General features: G+C 35.3%; 1 protein-coding gene across 2 annotated transcripts in view; it reads left to right on the top strand.

The window, feature by feature from the left end:
• LOC149414116 (serine protease snk-like) overlaps positions 1-15,736 on the top strand; it is a 623,520-nt gene that overhangs the window by 12,945 nt on the left and 594,839 nt on the right. The window contains exons 3-9 of one of the 2 annotated variants that reach the window (XM_089644053.1): positions 2,356-2,464; positions 2,548-2,648; positions 7,904-7,958; positions 8,063-8,166; positions 8,332-8,386; positions 8,665-8,768; positions 12,701-12,761. In XM_089644053.1, coding sequence (XP_089500179.1) covers positions 2,356-2,464; positions 2,548-2,648; positions 7,904-7,958; positions 8,063-8,166; positions 8,332-8,386; positions 8,665-8,768; positions 12,701-12,761 — 589 coding nt within the window. The remainder of the gene's footprint in view (positions 1-2,355; positions 2,465-2,547; positions 2,649-7,903; positions 7,959-8,062; positions 8,167-8,331; positions 8,387-8,664; positions 8,769-12,700; positions 12,762-15,736) is intronic. The other variant, XM_089644054.1, reaches the window with a different exon arrangement.

The raw sequence follows: 15,736 nt of genomic DNA, 5'->3' as shown, positions 1-15,736 counted from the left end.
ATGCCGTTATACAAAGGTAAAGGGTCACTTATGGAATGTGGGAAACATAGGACTATTAGCCTATAAGTTCAGTTGGCAAGCTATATGGTTGAATTTTGTTTGAAAAGGTAAGAAAGGAAACAAAGGATAAAATATGATATGTGCAAGGTGCTTTTATGAGTGGAAGGGGGTGCATGGACCAGATCTTCTCATTGCGTATGCTCACTGAGAAGTTTCTGGCAAAAAAAAACAGATACTTTTCTGTGCCTTTGTAGATCTAAAAAAAGCATACGACCGAGTCGACAGGAAAAATCTATGGAGGGTGTTGTCCAAGTATGGGCTGAAAAAAAATCTCACACAGGCAATTGCGTCTCTGTATGAGGAAAGTGTTGCATTTGTTAGGGTGAACAGTGGTTTTACGGGTTGGTTTGATAAATACAAAAGGTGTTAAACAAGGCCACCATTGTTATGTGACCATGGTTATGTGACCATGGTTATGTGACCATGGTTATTCAATCTATGCATTGATAATTGTATGCAAGAATTGAAAGAAGAGAAGAGACTGGGTGCGAATTTGAGTAATCTAAAAGTATGTAGCTTGTTGTATTCTGATGATGCGGTGCTTATTCCCAACCTACAGTATTATTGAAGATCTACAGTCTCTCATGTCTGGGATGAACCAAGTATGTATGAAGAATGAGTTAAAGATGAATGTAAGTAAGTCTTAAGTCATAAAGGTGTTTGAAAGAGAGAGTACGAAAACAGTGCGCACTATAGTTGTGAATGAGGAATACTTAGAGCAGATGGATGAGTTTGTGTATTTAAGAAGTATACTTACGAGAGATGGGAAAGCTGACAGAAATATTGAAAGAAGGGTAAATGCAGGTAACTTCATTAATGGAGGACTGAACGCAGTTGGCGCTAACAAAAAAAATGTCCAAAGGATCAAAGCTAGCAGTCTACAATGGAGTGTTGGTACCTACACTGATGTATTGAAGTTAGGAATGAAACTGGCAGAAAGAATAAACGGAATGGAAGGATAAAAGTAGACTAAGTGCTGTAGAAATGAGATCCCTGAGACTTTTGTGTGGCAAATCCATGTATAATCGTATGAGAAATGTGAAGATCCGCAAAAAATGCAAGGCTGATGTAAGCGTAATGAGTAAGATCAATAAAGAGGGACGTTTAGATGGTTTGGGCAAATAGAGCGAATGAGCAAAGAAAGGTGTGTAAGTAGAATAAATGTTGCAAATGTGAATAGTAGCAGAAGTCGGGGACGCCCGAGGAAGACATGGCACGATCAAGTGAATCAGATACTTTGTAACATTTATACACTCATTTTATTACTCATATGTGGGTAAGAATCAAAATAAAATAAATGATGTCAAATTTTAAACATCTATTTGCAAGTGTACATTTACATGCATTAAGAAATTAAATATGTAATACATTATAAAACCCGAGAGTCTATAATTAGGACTGATTACATCTCAGACTGTGTTTAAGGTTCCTTTTTGGAAACGCTTGTAGGTTGGAGTAATTGCAAAGCATTATTTCGTACATGTGACATTAGTACTAACCTTGTTACAAAATACTGGGCGCCACGTGAGTCAAAGATTGACCTCACAAAATATAATAAAAACTTTAAACACGATGTCCAGAAACATGCAAGCTAGCTCACTCGTGGCCATGTCATCTAGAGATCACCCATAGAACCCTTATAAGAAGATCGCTTCCGTAGGCTTTCCGCTGAGCACTCACTCGCTCGTTCTCCGCCGGTGGTACTGTTTCACCCAACAGGGCTAGGTGCTTGTGTCAAGTCAACATCAGTTCCCAGTTACTGATCGAGTCAACATTCGATTCCTGGGGTAGCAATTATAACTGTTACAACTTGACTCGTTTCATGTCAAGAGTCAGAATAATAGAAGAGTGTATGCAACGAGAAATAAATGTGAATGAGGCAAAGATTGTGTGCCAAGACCGAGTTGTTTGGCGGTCCGTCCTCTCTGTTTGCCCCTTGCGTGATGGCTAGTTAGTAAGTTTATCTAAATAAAAATCATAGTTCATATGCAAACTATGTATAAAACTATGTCTCCCAGAACTAATTATGTATCTCCCAATAGTCAGTCAGTATGCCCTGTCCTGCCGACCTCGCTACTACTTGTATATTTACCAATTGTTGATATTTTTAGAAAATTTGGTACAATAATAATAATAACATAGCATTTATATAGCGCAGTTTTGTGTTGTTTCACTTCAAGTGTATGTTTCAAAGGTTAAAAAGCAATGCATTGTGGAGAGGAAATTTTAAAAGTAGGTATGCCCCCCCATGCAGATGTACAAATGCGTAGGTAATTCAATGTAGTTCATTTTCAGGTGTGCGCCTCCCCAGAGAACAGGTTGATAGTGTGCTGCCCCTGGGTACCAGGGCAAAACACAGGACTGGAAACCAGACGCCAGGCAAAAACAGCTACCCCTAGAGAAGGTACATCACTTTCATTTCATAAAGTTTATCGGTCACCATCACCTGTTGTGTTGTATAACCCTAATGTATCTGTTTGTTTGAAGGTGTTAACTGCACGATGGACACGGGGATAGCCGGAGTATACACACCATTTGCCGACTGCCAGACAGCAAAGGAGGCCCCCAGTAAAGGCATTTTACCACAGGTACTGTTCCCCTCTTTATGTGAATCTGACAATAATACCAATTTTATACACTCCCGGAAATTTAATCTACTATTAATGATGTTTACATTTGAAATTTTAATTATACCAGCATCGGTTTGAATATTTAAAATCAATCTCCCTAAAATAGGAGTGTCAGGTGAAAACAAGTAAAACATTACACAATTTTTAATTTCAACCTAGCTTTGCTTTTAATGTAGTAAGTTAGAGGAAGCCAGTAAGATATCATCTCAAGACAGAATAGTTTAATAGGATGTGATTCTATTATTTGAGCTAGTAACGTCCCCCACCACCGAAGTTTATATCCTAGCTTTCTTGTTATCTTTGTGTGGCCGTCCAAAGCTAGTAACTGATCGGCTAGTGCTCGGTGACGATGCGCTATGTTTTTTTGACACGATACGATTCTAAAAATGCCAAAACCAAGTAACAAGATTAATTTAAAGTTGTAAAATAATGTCTGTCTAATGCTATTATTCCTTCTTATAAAGACAAATCTATGCGTAACGTAGCATTACAAAAATACTATACAGAAATAATTACAATCTGCATAATAATGACCACTAAAGACATTTATTTTTCATTATCCTTTATAAGCACCCGCTAAAATGCCAAAGCAGTTTGTTAGCAGGCCATGTTTACAATATTAATTATGACACTAAAACACACATATAACGAGTAGCCGCAATAAAGAAAATACATACGAAAGAATAAAATTTCAAGAGACTACAATACAAACACCTAAAATACATAGACAGATAGATATAACACAGTCAACATACTCATAGACATACAGACACCCAAAGGTTCACAACATACTTGCGGCCGTTATTCCCAATCCTACTGATTAACCGCTAAGCCGAAATTTTAATCATTAGTAGCCATAAAATCAATGGATACTAATGTATTTATACACAATAACAACATAGAAAATCTTGATCCATTTAACTTTTTTTTTTAGTTCAGTGCTGCAGATCGATTCGCTTTTACCTTCATTGGCATTTTATTTATTTATTTAATATCCGCGGTATAAATATACCATACACAATAATTTCATGTCACAGAATACAAGCATAATAAAACACTTGTAATAATTGAAACAAAAATAACAATTAACTTTGGCATTTGATCATGAAATGACGACAGAAATATATAAAATTAATACAAGCTCTAGAAGCAGATACAAGTATGTACATAAGAAAATGTGATAAATAAGTATGAGTAGACTGATTTAGAAGATATGATAGTATAGCCTTTTTGTACTTAGTTTCTGTGCAGTTAAACAGATCTGCTAGATCATAATAAGGTACGCACCTATTACTAACTAACTAGAAGGCATAAAACAAGTAAATGTTTGTTGGCCGTATATATTAGTAACTAGCTGAAGTATACCCGGCGTCGCTCGGGCACTTATATTATATGCACTTGTGAATTCTAGTGTACCTGTCAACTGGGTGTTTTTTAAATGCGGAAGGATTATTATTATATTATTATAAATATTGGTCCCCGACTTCTCAAGACATTCACTTCCTAGTCGTACATTGTCCCCACGCCTCTTTCTTCCTTCTTCACGTTCGCCTCATTTTACCACAAATAATTATTTGATTCGTATCTTTCTCGGGCATACCCAACTTTTTCTACTATTTAATTCATGTAGTATTATTAAATTCACATCGTAACCCTTAATAATAATACTAATATTTTATTCCAGAATGTGGGGAGGTTAGTGCAATCCCACACGTCCCATAACAAAGGAAATTTCCACTTATTATATGAATTGCTTTCTGAATGCTCATGGCAACCGGTCTGCCAAAGTTCAACAGATATAAATGCATTATGTACAAATTTTTACAATTCAATTTACAATATATTCGACAAGTGTATACCCATTTCCACACCTCGCACTACGGCACAGAGAGTATATCCTAAGTGGTACACCAATAGTATTATTTCAAATATTAAAATTAAACATATTTTTCATAAGCGATGGAAAAAAACACGTCACAACTTGGACTATGCTAGTTTTTCAGCCTATCGCTCCATCGTAAAACATGAAATCAGTGAAGCTTTTAAAAATCATTTAACTTCAATGGAAGAAAAATTATCTATTGATCCCAAACAGTTTTGGAAGTACATTAAGGATCTAAAAAAAATCCAACAACTCATTTAAGTCTATGATTCTTGACGGAGAGGAATTGACTACTGATGATAAAATCGCAAATAGTTTTGCGACCTTTTTTTCATCTGTTTACAAAAATGTCCAACCAACTCTCAATATTGACTCTACCCTTCACACTGTACAGATTGGGCCCTCATTCGACCTGGTCAGTATTTCAGAAAAAGATGTTAAGGAGGCACTCTCAAATTTAAAGAAACCTCACTCCATCGGTCCTGACAATATTCCAACATTTATACTAAAGGGTTGTTCCGACCTTTTAATACCACCATTATGTCATCTCTTCAATGTTTGCCTAAAAAACGGGATTCTCCCAGACATCTGGAGATTAACTAAAATAACCCCTATCTACAAGAAAGGAGACAAACGCGATATCCGGAATTATCGACCAGTTGCCGTTCTATGTTCCATCATGAAAATATTCGAGAAAATTCTACATAAATATATACTTAATCACGTTAATCCAATTCTTGATGACCGTCAATATGGTTTTAGACCCCAGATGTCAGTAACATCAAACCTCTTATGCATCTCAGATTTCTTATCACAAACTCTCGACAATCGGGGACAGGTGGATGTTGCTTATTTCGACCTGGAAAAAGCATTCGACAAGGTTGACATCGACATTCTTCTAAATAAGCTAGCTTCATTTGGTTTTTCCAAAAGACTACTCTGTTTTTTTGCTTCATATTTTCGAAATCGTAGACAGTTTGTTTATTATAAGGGTTCCAGTTCTTTGGAATTCACAGTTTTTTCTGGAGTTCCTCAGGGGTCTATCCTTGGACCACTTCTGTTTCTGATTTTTATCAACGATATTGGTTCAGTCATCACACATTCGCTGTATTTACTATTTGCAGATGACTTGAAACTATATCGTTCAATAAAAAACCATCTTGACTGTATTCTCCTTCAACGTGACATTGACTGCGTCTCAAACTGGGCCAAAATAAATGGCTTGAACTTCAGTACACCCAAGTGCAATATCGTCTCGTATACAAGATCAAAGAAACCGCATGTATTTGAATATACAATCAATGAAATTATTCTCCAACACCTAAATCAAATCAAAGATCTAGGAGTTATTTACGACAGCAAACTAACCTTTCACCAACACATCGATGATTTAATAAGCAGAGGATACAGGCTTCTCGGCTTCGTAATTAGAAACTCATATCCGTTTCGTAACACAAAAACACTGACGTTATTATATAACACACTAGTCCTAAGTGTACTTGAATCAAACTCGATCATCTGGGCTCCACATGAATTAACATACACTTTACGCATTGAAAGAGTCCATAAAAAATTTTTAAGGTTTTTATTCTCGCGGTTCTATGGACGTTATCCTTGGCTTTACCCATCGATTTATATATTAGGCATGACCAATTACCACTCCCTAGAGACACGTAGAGGTATTGCTTTGCTTAAATATTTTTTCCAACTAATAAACGGTCACTTATCTAATAATGAGATACTGGCCCAATTAAATTTTTTTGTACCAGAGTCTCACTCTCGAGGACGTCATCACAATCTTCTATATAGTAGAGCAAGCCGCACTAATTTATTAATGAACTCACCTGTGGGGAGAGCTTCGTGCTTTTTGAATGCGGTAGATAAGAAATTAGATTTATTTTTTGTGTCCTATAGCGCATTTGCGAGATTTTTGGCATTGCATATACACTGCATAAATGGTACAATTATAACGTCTTAGGCTTTATTACCTGTAATTGTTATAAATAAATGTACAAATTATATATAAATAAATAAATAAATAAATAAATAAATATAGACATACATATTTGTTTTGTATAATAGATATAATAAATTAACAAATAAGTACAACTATGCAGGGTGTGGTCTTAAAAAACGTATGTAATGTGAACATTCATGCAGAGATAATTAGTTAAGTATTTTTCACGCGTCCCCGACTTCCACTATTCAAACCACTTTCTAAATCATCCTGGTACTTATAGGAATAAACTTTGAAATTTTCAGCAAAATCGGTCCCATAGTTTTTCGGTCTATAGGAGATAAACAAACAAACAAGCATTTATTTTGTATATATATAAATATATATATAGATTTTTGGAATGGACATTCTTGTGTTGTGTGTGTGATCTACTTTAACTTTATATATGGAATCCGTCAAGGGGTTTTGGCATACCATTTTAAACCATAATATCCCTGATGAAATGATTTTATATCTCTTATTTGTGCATAAATACTTTTGCTTACCGAAAGCTTAGTCATAGAGTTTAGGATTGTTTGAATATATCTTATATTTGTTTCCCTAAGACGTTATTTCGTATCTGATAGATTCCGCTAGCGATAAATACATTATTTAAATTTAAAAGCAATATATCGTCAAGAGTTGTGAAAAATGGAAAATCAACCAGGTCCGGAGCAGGTGCTAAAGAGGAGTAAGCTGTTCATTTTTCCCTATAAACAGATGCGGACGTGTGGTTACCGTAGTCACTGCAATCATACTAGCTTAAAATTTCCTAGCAGCGTGTACACCGCTCTTGTTAATTTCAAGCCAGGATAGTAAGCCAGAATCGCCTCCTCTGCACCAGATAGTGGTATTGGTGGGGACATCAATATACTAAATTCACGTTTGGACAGTACTGGCATTACGACTAAAATACTAGCACCGTGTAAAAAAGGCATCAAATACTACGTAGATTAGAAATCTGTACAACTTTACACGACACTGTCTCCACTAATGCTAAATCAGAAACTTTTTCAAGAATAAATAATATTGCTACAAAAATAAAACATTAAGAAACTCTTGGCAAGGATAACCCAAAATAGATATTAATATTATACGATTTAGTTAGAGGGAAGATCAGAGAATCAATAGGTTCGACTGCGAAAATAAGGTTTTTCAGTAGCACAGTGGTTGATGTATTCCTCCCGGAGCGAGTAACGAACCCGGGTTCGATTCTCGGTTGAGATCTAATCTCTTATGTTCTCTGTCTTTTATCTTTTCTGTTCTTTAAATCTTATTAACATTGTTTCATTAATTATTAAAATCACAATGAAGACTAAACCAATTCTTTTTCAGATTTCAGAGGGAACGGTTCAGATTGTTTGCTGCCCTCTGGTGACAGTAGTTGAAGGTATATAATTAATAAATAACTCAATAATTAATTTATTAAAATAATCATCGTTCTCTCAATAAAGTGTCCCTATTCTTGCATAAACGTTATTGTTGCTTTTGCAGGTGATCAATGCTCAGTAGTTGAAACAGGGCGGGCCGGAAAGTGCCTTCGTATATCAAAGTGCCCCGTTGCCGTAGAGGCTGTCCTGAAGGGAATCACTCCTCAGGTGAACTTTTACAGTCTCTAATCTAATTTATATACATTGAATTTTATTTAATCTTTGTTTACAGCACTATTTTTAATCGTGAACTTAATTCAAAAGTAATAGTTTCTTCATCTGGATACATGTTTAGTTCAAGTTATTTTTTACCATTTGTTTTTTTACTTTCAGATTTGCGATTTACATGGCTCTGTTCCGATTGTCTGCTGCGAGGGGGTTGTTGCAGGTATAGTACCCAGAACTAAATTATGATTGATAATCATATCAAATCGATTGCGATGGTAAGTTTGGTTGTCCAGGTATCCACATCAACACAAACCTGTTATATATTGCAAAAGGAAGAGTGTTTGAGACTTTATCACTAGGAATTCTTGATGATAACTCGTACCATAGCCCAGCAAACATCAACCATCAAAAATTTCACTGACGCACATTACTTCCGTATTGTGGGTGGAATCATCAATGTCATGTTGTGTTATGTAACCCTGGTGTGTCTGTTTGAAGGTAATAACTGCACGGTGAAGAACACGGGGACAGCGGGAGTGTGCAGACCATTCGACAACTGCCGGACAGCAAAGGAGGCCGCCAGTAAAGGCATTTTTCCACAGGTACTGTTCCTCTTTTTAAGTGAATCTGACAATCACAAGTTTTTAAACATACGGCAAATTGATTTTCTACTACAATCAAAAATAAAACTAGCAATGAACAAACTGTTTGTTATCAGCGAAGAGCAATACATCGACATCCTCGCAGCAATTTGTTATATCGTTAATGAAAATGAGGTACAAAACCAGACCAGACCTTGCGGTAGGCCACTGGTAGCACGGAAAACTTTCGATGACAAATATTTTATTTTAACAAACAGTTTACGATTTGATAAATAGCTAGTAAACCATTTCAACATGTTACCTCTTATTCCTAGGGCAAATAGTTTTCAGGTTAGTAGTTTATGGGATCCTTTGTCGGATACTTTCAAAGATTTTGTATATATGCAGTCGACTTGTTTATTTTTTACAAAAGATTCTAATATAAAGTTTTCAAATATCGTTCAGTTAGATGCGGTTGATCTACCTTGGATAGAACAATGTCGTTTTTGGTCAATTAGTTTTATTAATTTGGGATAGATTTCATCAAAGACCAGTGATTCAAAAAGCTTAGGAAGTACTGACTGTATACAAATGGGGCGATAAGTGGTTGTGTCAGTGTCGTCTCCTTTATTGATGATATGTGTAATGAAGCTCGATTTCCAGCGGTTTGGAAAATATCCAAAGAACAGGATTCGGTTGAATAGTACTGTAATTAATAGTAAGTGGTTTAGATAATACATTGGAGCATTTTTTAAGGAATTTTGGTGGAATGTTGTCTGGGCCATCAGATTTGCATGAGTGTGGTATTACTAAATTTGTATTCGTGTATTTTATCATCTGGGGTTTCGTCATCGTATACGTTTTTGAAGAAGTCTGAAAAAAGGTTTACTTAAAGGTTTCAATATGCATTGATTGCACTGATTCCATTCATTTGCATTATTGGTGGGTAATCCGTGTTTTCATTGTTTTATTTTTTAAGAAATTTCCAGAGGTTTTTGGATTGCGATGGTAGTAATGTACATTTTGTGGGATTGTTTGGAAAGATCTTTACATTTTTTCGTAGTTTCCCTAAAGTTTATATAATCAGCTATCGATTTGATTTGTTTGAATTGTTAAGAGAGGCAGTTAGCTCCGATGAGAACCAAACTGGGTAGGTATAGTTTTTCGGTGTGTAAAAAGGTACATATTGTTAGATTCAATAGTGTTAGAAAGTGTCAAATAAAGTGTGTCTAAAAATTTATCAATGTTTTCATCAGACAAAAAAGAACATTCTATATTTGAGAGATGGCAGTTAATTGAGTCAAGTCTGCTCGTTTAAAGTTCAGATATTTTTGTTCAGGTTTGGTATCGTTATCACAGGGTATATTTAATTTCGTGTATAGGTTAGGATGGTGATTGTCGGTGGGTAGGAGCGGATCATTAGATAGTTCTACAGATATTTTATGAATATTTGATGGTACCAAGTTAGTAAGTGATCGTTATTGTTATAAATAAAATTATGCTGGTACAGGTTTAAAAAATTTGCTCTGTCCAAGATTTCTCGTGCCCGGTCATTTTTGCTTTCGTTTGTGATTTATTTATTGACGCCCTATTGGGCTTTTAAGTACATAAAAATTACAAATTTCATTTTAACAACAGTATAAAACAAACAATAGAAAATCGAAATAAAATATAATGATTTCTCATACATTATTTACATTTAAAAAGTGGTGGACTAATTTGGCTTTAAATGTTTTGAAGTTTAAATTAAATATGTCAGCGACATCACTTAGTTCATTGCCCAACCAATGTATTCTTTCTAACACAGAATTCGTAGCGAAGTTATTGTTGTAGAATAAAATATTCCGTCTAGTATATTTTCTAGTATATGTAAAGATAGCAAGTTTATAGTGTCAGGGCAGTCTAACCTTGAATGAACAATTTTATATAATAAAAGGAGATCAAATATTTTTCGCCTTTCATATAATTTCGATAAGTTAAGTTTACTGCGTAAATTGACATAATTGATTTCTAATAGGAATACCAATTTTGAAATTAATAAAACGTAAAAATTTATTTTGAATTTTTCAGTGATGTAGCCGCTGACGTTGGATTCCCATTTTAGATTTGGAAGGTGAATAGCAAGTTCGCAATTATGTTAGCAAATCTCCAAGAATAAAAAGTTTTGAGTTTGGGTATTTTGACAAGAGAATTTCAACATCTTCACAATGGTTTCTATATGTTTGTATATCGGAGAGTGGTGGTAGGTAGGTGGTTCCAATAATAATTTTTTCCACTTCAGTAGAGATTTGCTCAAATAAATGTTTAATGTGGTGGTTTTCGTCTGTAATTTTCTAGTTGAGTACTTTCATTTAATTGCTATTAAAACACCCTCACCTCTTGACTTCGTTCAAGTTCAGATGATTTTATTGCACGGTCAAGCCAGGTTTCCGTAAGTGCATATACGTCATGATGATGGGATGGAAGAGCTGCGTTTAGATTATCTAGTTTTGTTCGTAGTCCACGGATGTTTTGGTAGTATATTTTCAGTTTCGTTATACTCGGATTTTTTTATGGATGTTGACTATTTTAGGTGATGACGTGCCGTGATCGAGTCAGAGTAAATGCGTACATTATTCTGTAAGAGATGTTTTTTCCTTGTAGTATATAATATATAATATATCTAGATGTCTGGAAGTCTTTAAACTGGATTTTTATTTTTTATGGATTTTGACTATTTTAGGTGACGAGGTGCCGTGGTCGAGTAAGAGTAAATGCGCACTGTAAGATATGTTTTTTCCTTGTAGTATTCTAGCTGTCTGGGAGTCTTTAAACTGGATTTTTATTTGTCTTGGTTTGCTATTGTTATTTTTACCTAATCGGCAAGTTTTTTTAATTATTTTTTTTTGCGGGTATATCTATATTGGAAATTATTTCCTTTACTGCAGTTTGGTCATCCAAGATTTTGTCAATAGCTGTTACCTTTGCACTTTCAGGTACATTGCACAAAACTATGTTTTTCGACCTCTCCGTAATTTCATTAATTTCGTGGATTGCTTCACAGATATTAATGTTGTTTTGAGATAGAATATTTTTTTGAATATCTTTATATGCCCGCAGGTCACCTTCCAAGGTACCAGTTTTGGCAGCTACGGCTACCGACTTGCTGCGAATTGCTGCTAAGATTTCGCATGCTATCGGTGTAATTTTAGCTATTTGCTCCTTGTTAAATTTATTTCCATGGTCAAGAAGTACCTTGTTTATGGTGTTGACTGCCTTTTCTGCATTGGAGATTGGACATCCATTGCGAATGTAAAAATATGTTATTATTATTATTTTTTGTTATATAAATAAATAAACTTTATTTTTAACAACTGTTTTAACTTCACTGACGCAAGTTTCGGATAGGTATTTTGTATAGGTGTATTTAATTTTTATGTTTTCGATCTGTTGGCACTGGGACACTAAAAACTACAGTTTTAATACTTTATTTTACTAAAGTAAGCCTTTTTTGCTAATATTATGTGTCGTTTAGTTTTCAGATTTACTGTAAACTGTTATTTTTATTATTTAGACTGGAGAAGAATTGTCGACGTTTGCACTGTTAAACTTTTGTTGTAATTCAATTTATTTCTATGTTCCTGATATTCATTAGGAACATAGAAATTAACTCAACGATTAATGCAAGTGGAGACTCATAATTAATATCATTATTAGCCACTGCAGAAAACCAAAATCGCTTAAATCCTGTTTTGGCCTCAAATCCAAATTTAAGTTTTGAAAGAAAAGGCCGAGCAGCTGTTCCTTGATGCATTCCTCTCGGAGCGAGAACAGGTCTCGAGTTCGATTCTCGTGCATGAGTTAATATTCTATTTTCTGTGACTTTTTCTCCTTCATATGTAAACAACAAAATCACAAAGAAGATAAATTTTAAAAAGGTACTTTAAAATAATAACAAAAAAAAATTGTTTCAGACATGCGACATAGAGGGCAACGTTCAGATTGTCTGCTGCCCTCTGGTAACAGTGGTTGAAGGTATAGTACCCAGAACTTAATCATCATTCATTACAAATCCAATAAGTGATCCGAAGGTTCGTTGATTTCTTAGGCTCCCTCATCACCACAATACTGTCGTTGCAAAAGACAGCATTGTTGAGGTGGAATGCGAATGTCTCTGATTGTTTACAACTTCATTCCGTGGATCGGAAAAATCAACCCTAAAAATTCATACATTAGAATCTTCATCGTCATGCTTTGTTGTATTGCATAACCCTGGTGTTTATTTTTGTTTGCAGGTGATAATTGTACGGTGGTAGACACGGAGATAGCGGGAGTATACAGACCATTCGCCAACTGCCAGACAGCGAAAGATTCCGCCAGTAAAGGAATTTTACCACAGGTAAAAAAGAAAACAACAAAACCTAAAATAAAATAAGTAGGTTAAAATATGAACAGAAATTAAGAATAAAAAAACAAACAAAAAAATAGATATTCAATATCACTAAATTAACATCCTGGGGGTTAATGCTAGAAGTGTCTGTAATTTGATTTAGGTACCAGAAAGTACTCCAAAACTTCTCTTATTCAAATATTATTAATACCAATATCAAGTGCTCTAGATTGATGAAATTTTTGTTCTTCCCTTTATGCGTCTCTGAAAATAATAAGTTTTTAAATTCACGGCAATTTTTACCTTCTATTAATAAAAAAAACTAAAAAAGAAAATATTTTGATCTAAAGCGTCGGTTAGCTTTAAAAACTCCAATCCCATTTTCGGATTTACTTGTATTCTGTTCGCTCGGGTCACCAATGTATTGATTCATCCTCTTTTCTGCTGTAGATTTTGATAGGATTCAGTGTGTAGATATCCATTAGATTGGGTTGCTTTTCTAATCACATTGTTCCCGTGGCAAATCCATCACCTCTTCGTTTAGAAAAGGCAGGATTTTATCTTGGTTTTCCAGCTCCACTGTAAACTTACCAAAATTAAATCTGAAAACCACATTAATTTCAATAAATATTATAACTATTGAAATACCGGCCATAAAAGGATTAGCGCTTGCAATACGGAATCACTTCTGTAGTAAATAAAAACACACAGTTCGAAATATCCATCAGGAACATAAAAATGAATACAACAATAAACGCATCTTGACACTCATATTAGCCACTGTGGAAAAACCAAAAATTTTTAAGTACTGTGTCATCCTGTGCAGTAATGCTAGATCAGGTTTTTCTGTTTTACTTATAAATTTAGTTTTCACGCGTTAAGGATGATCTTGGCCATATAAGATTCAGATTTTTCTTAAAACTTGTTAGGTTTTTTGTTTTAGTTTTAATAACATCGAAGAATGTAACGTGATGCGGCAACATCGCATTCTTCGCGGAGGAGAGGTTTTGGCTCAATACTTGGTGTAGATTGAGATGTTTCTTTGTTTCACCCTTTGAATTTAATTTTTTGTAATACCTAAGTGACCTTAGGCCACTGGCATTAAAATATCCTCAGAACTCTTTCTCCCTTCGGTAGCTACGAAGGCTACTCATGGTTCTCAAGTAATATATATACATTTATATAAAGACAAATGCACTTAGTTAATTAATACGCCGGTTACGACCTTCAACGTAACTCCCTCGTATTTAGTTGTAATTAAATCCCACCAAACGTTGTGTGATTTTTTGCTTTATGGTATCGGGCTTTTAATTACTTTGTTTGGTAACCCCTAGTTCTCTTTAGGACAGGGGTGAAGTCAGAGTTGTTAATTTCAAAGTTAACGAATCGAAATTGGATCAAAATACCTAAAACCCCCGCTTTCTCCATACTGTCTACCTTCCCTAATCTGATCTCCTTAGAAGCTCACCTAAGCCGTCCTCCCGTCCTGTCATAAAACCTTAATACACAAAACGAAAGTCAAACATAATTTGTTAGTACATTACAATCGTAATTTGTCCTCCGGGACCTCTGGACCTCCGACCTCTCCTACTAGATGGGATAACATGGAACAAATTTCAAGCGTGTTAGTACGATTCGGTTATTGCATATATGACGAACTCGGAATATTACTTTGCTAGCAAAATCTGGCTCCTTCCTCCTGCAAGACGTGAAAATGATCCGTATCGATCTGAGTTTTGCATGATCATTCGACCCAATCTCCTAGTTGGTGCCTAAGTCACCGTGTCCTAGTTGACCATTCCTGTGGTCGTCACATACTACGTCCAAATCTCAACAGGGTCTCACGCTCCCAGATTCCAACTCCTCCGAGAATTACGTCTACTTAGTACGAACCGGTTTCGTTCTATATGCAAAAATATACTTGCGGTCTTTGTGGAGAGCAGTTTCCTAGGCTGCTTCCCATCCTCTGAGAGGGCGTGTATGCAGCCGTAGTGTATCATCCCGATAGTTACCAGACCACATACATCCCCCCTGCAGACAGTACATATCAAGAAATATATATAAATTTACTTTGTTTTGTTTTTATAATCTGCAATGTACTACTTATACAGTACATTCCAGACCAAGCATCGCCGAGAAGGAGTTGTGAATTCCAACCAGTTCGCTTGATACATAAATACTAATATAAATGCTAATAATTACGATACACATAATATATTACGGTTTTGTTTGTTTGATGATTTTATTTATAGAGATCACCAACTCAGATATGACCTTTAGCCATGTCCCCAGTCTCCCCCTTCTCCTGGCTGCCACCCTGCTTATTCAAATTTTCCCACAGGCACCACCTGATCTTGGGATCCTCCCGTTAAGTGAATTTAGCTATGTTCGTAGACTTCCAATCGCAACTCAAAATTTACTTCGATTATCCCTCAGGCACTAGCTGATTTTGGGATACTCCCGTCAAATGAATTTAGCTATGTTCGTAGACCCTCGATTGCTGCTCAAAATTACTTCAATTATTCTCAGACACTAGCTGATTTTTTGGCTCCACCCGTTAAATGAATTTAGCTATGTTCGTAGACTTTCAATTGCTACTCAAAATTACCTCAATTATTCT

The sequence above is a fragment of the Hesperophylax consimilis genome, chromosome 20, assembly GCF_061612785.1.
Source record: "Hesperophylax consimilis isolate HC1 chromosome 20, BYU_Hcon_1.0, whole genome shotgun sequence".
NCBI classification, from domain to species: Eukaryota; Metazoa; Arthropoda; class Insecta; order Trichoptera; family Limnephilidae; genus Hesperophylax; species Hesperophylax consimilis.
This window is presented reverse-complemented; position numbering and strand designations above follow the sequence as displayed.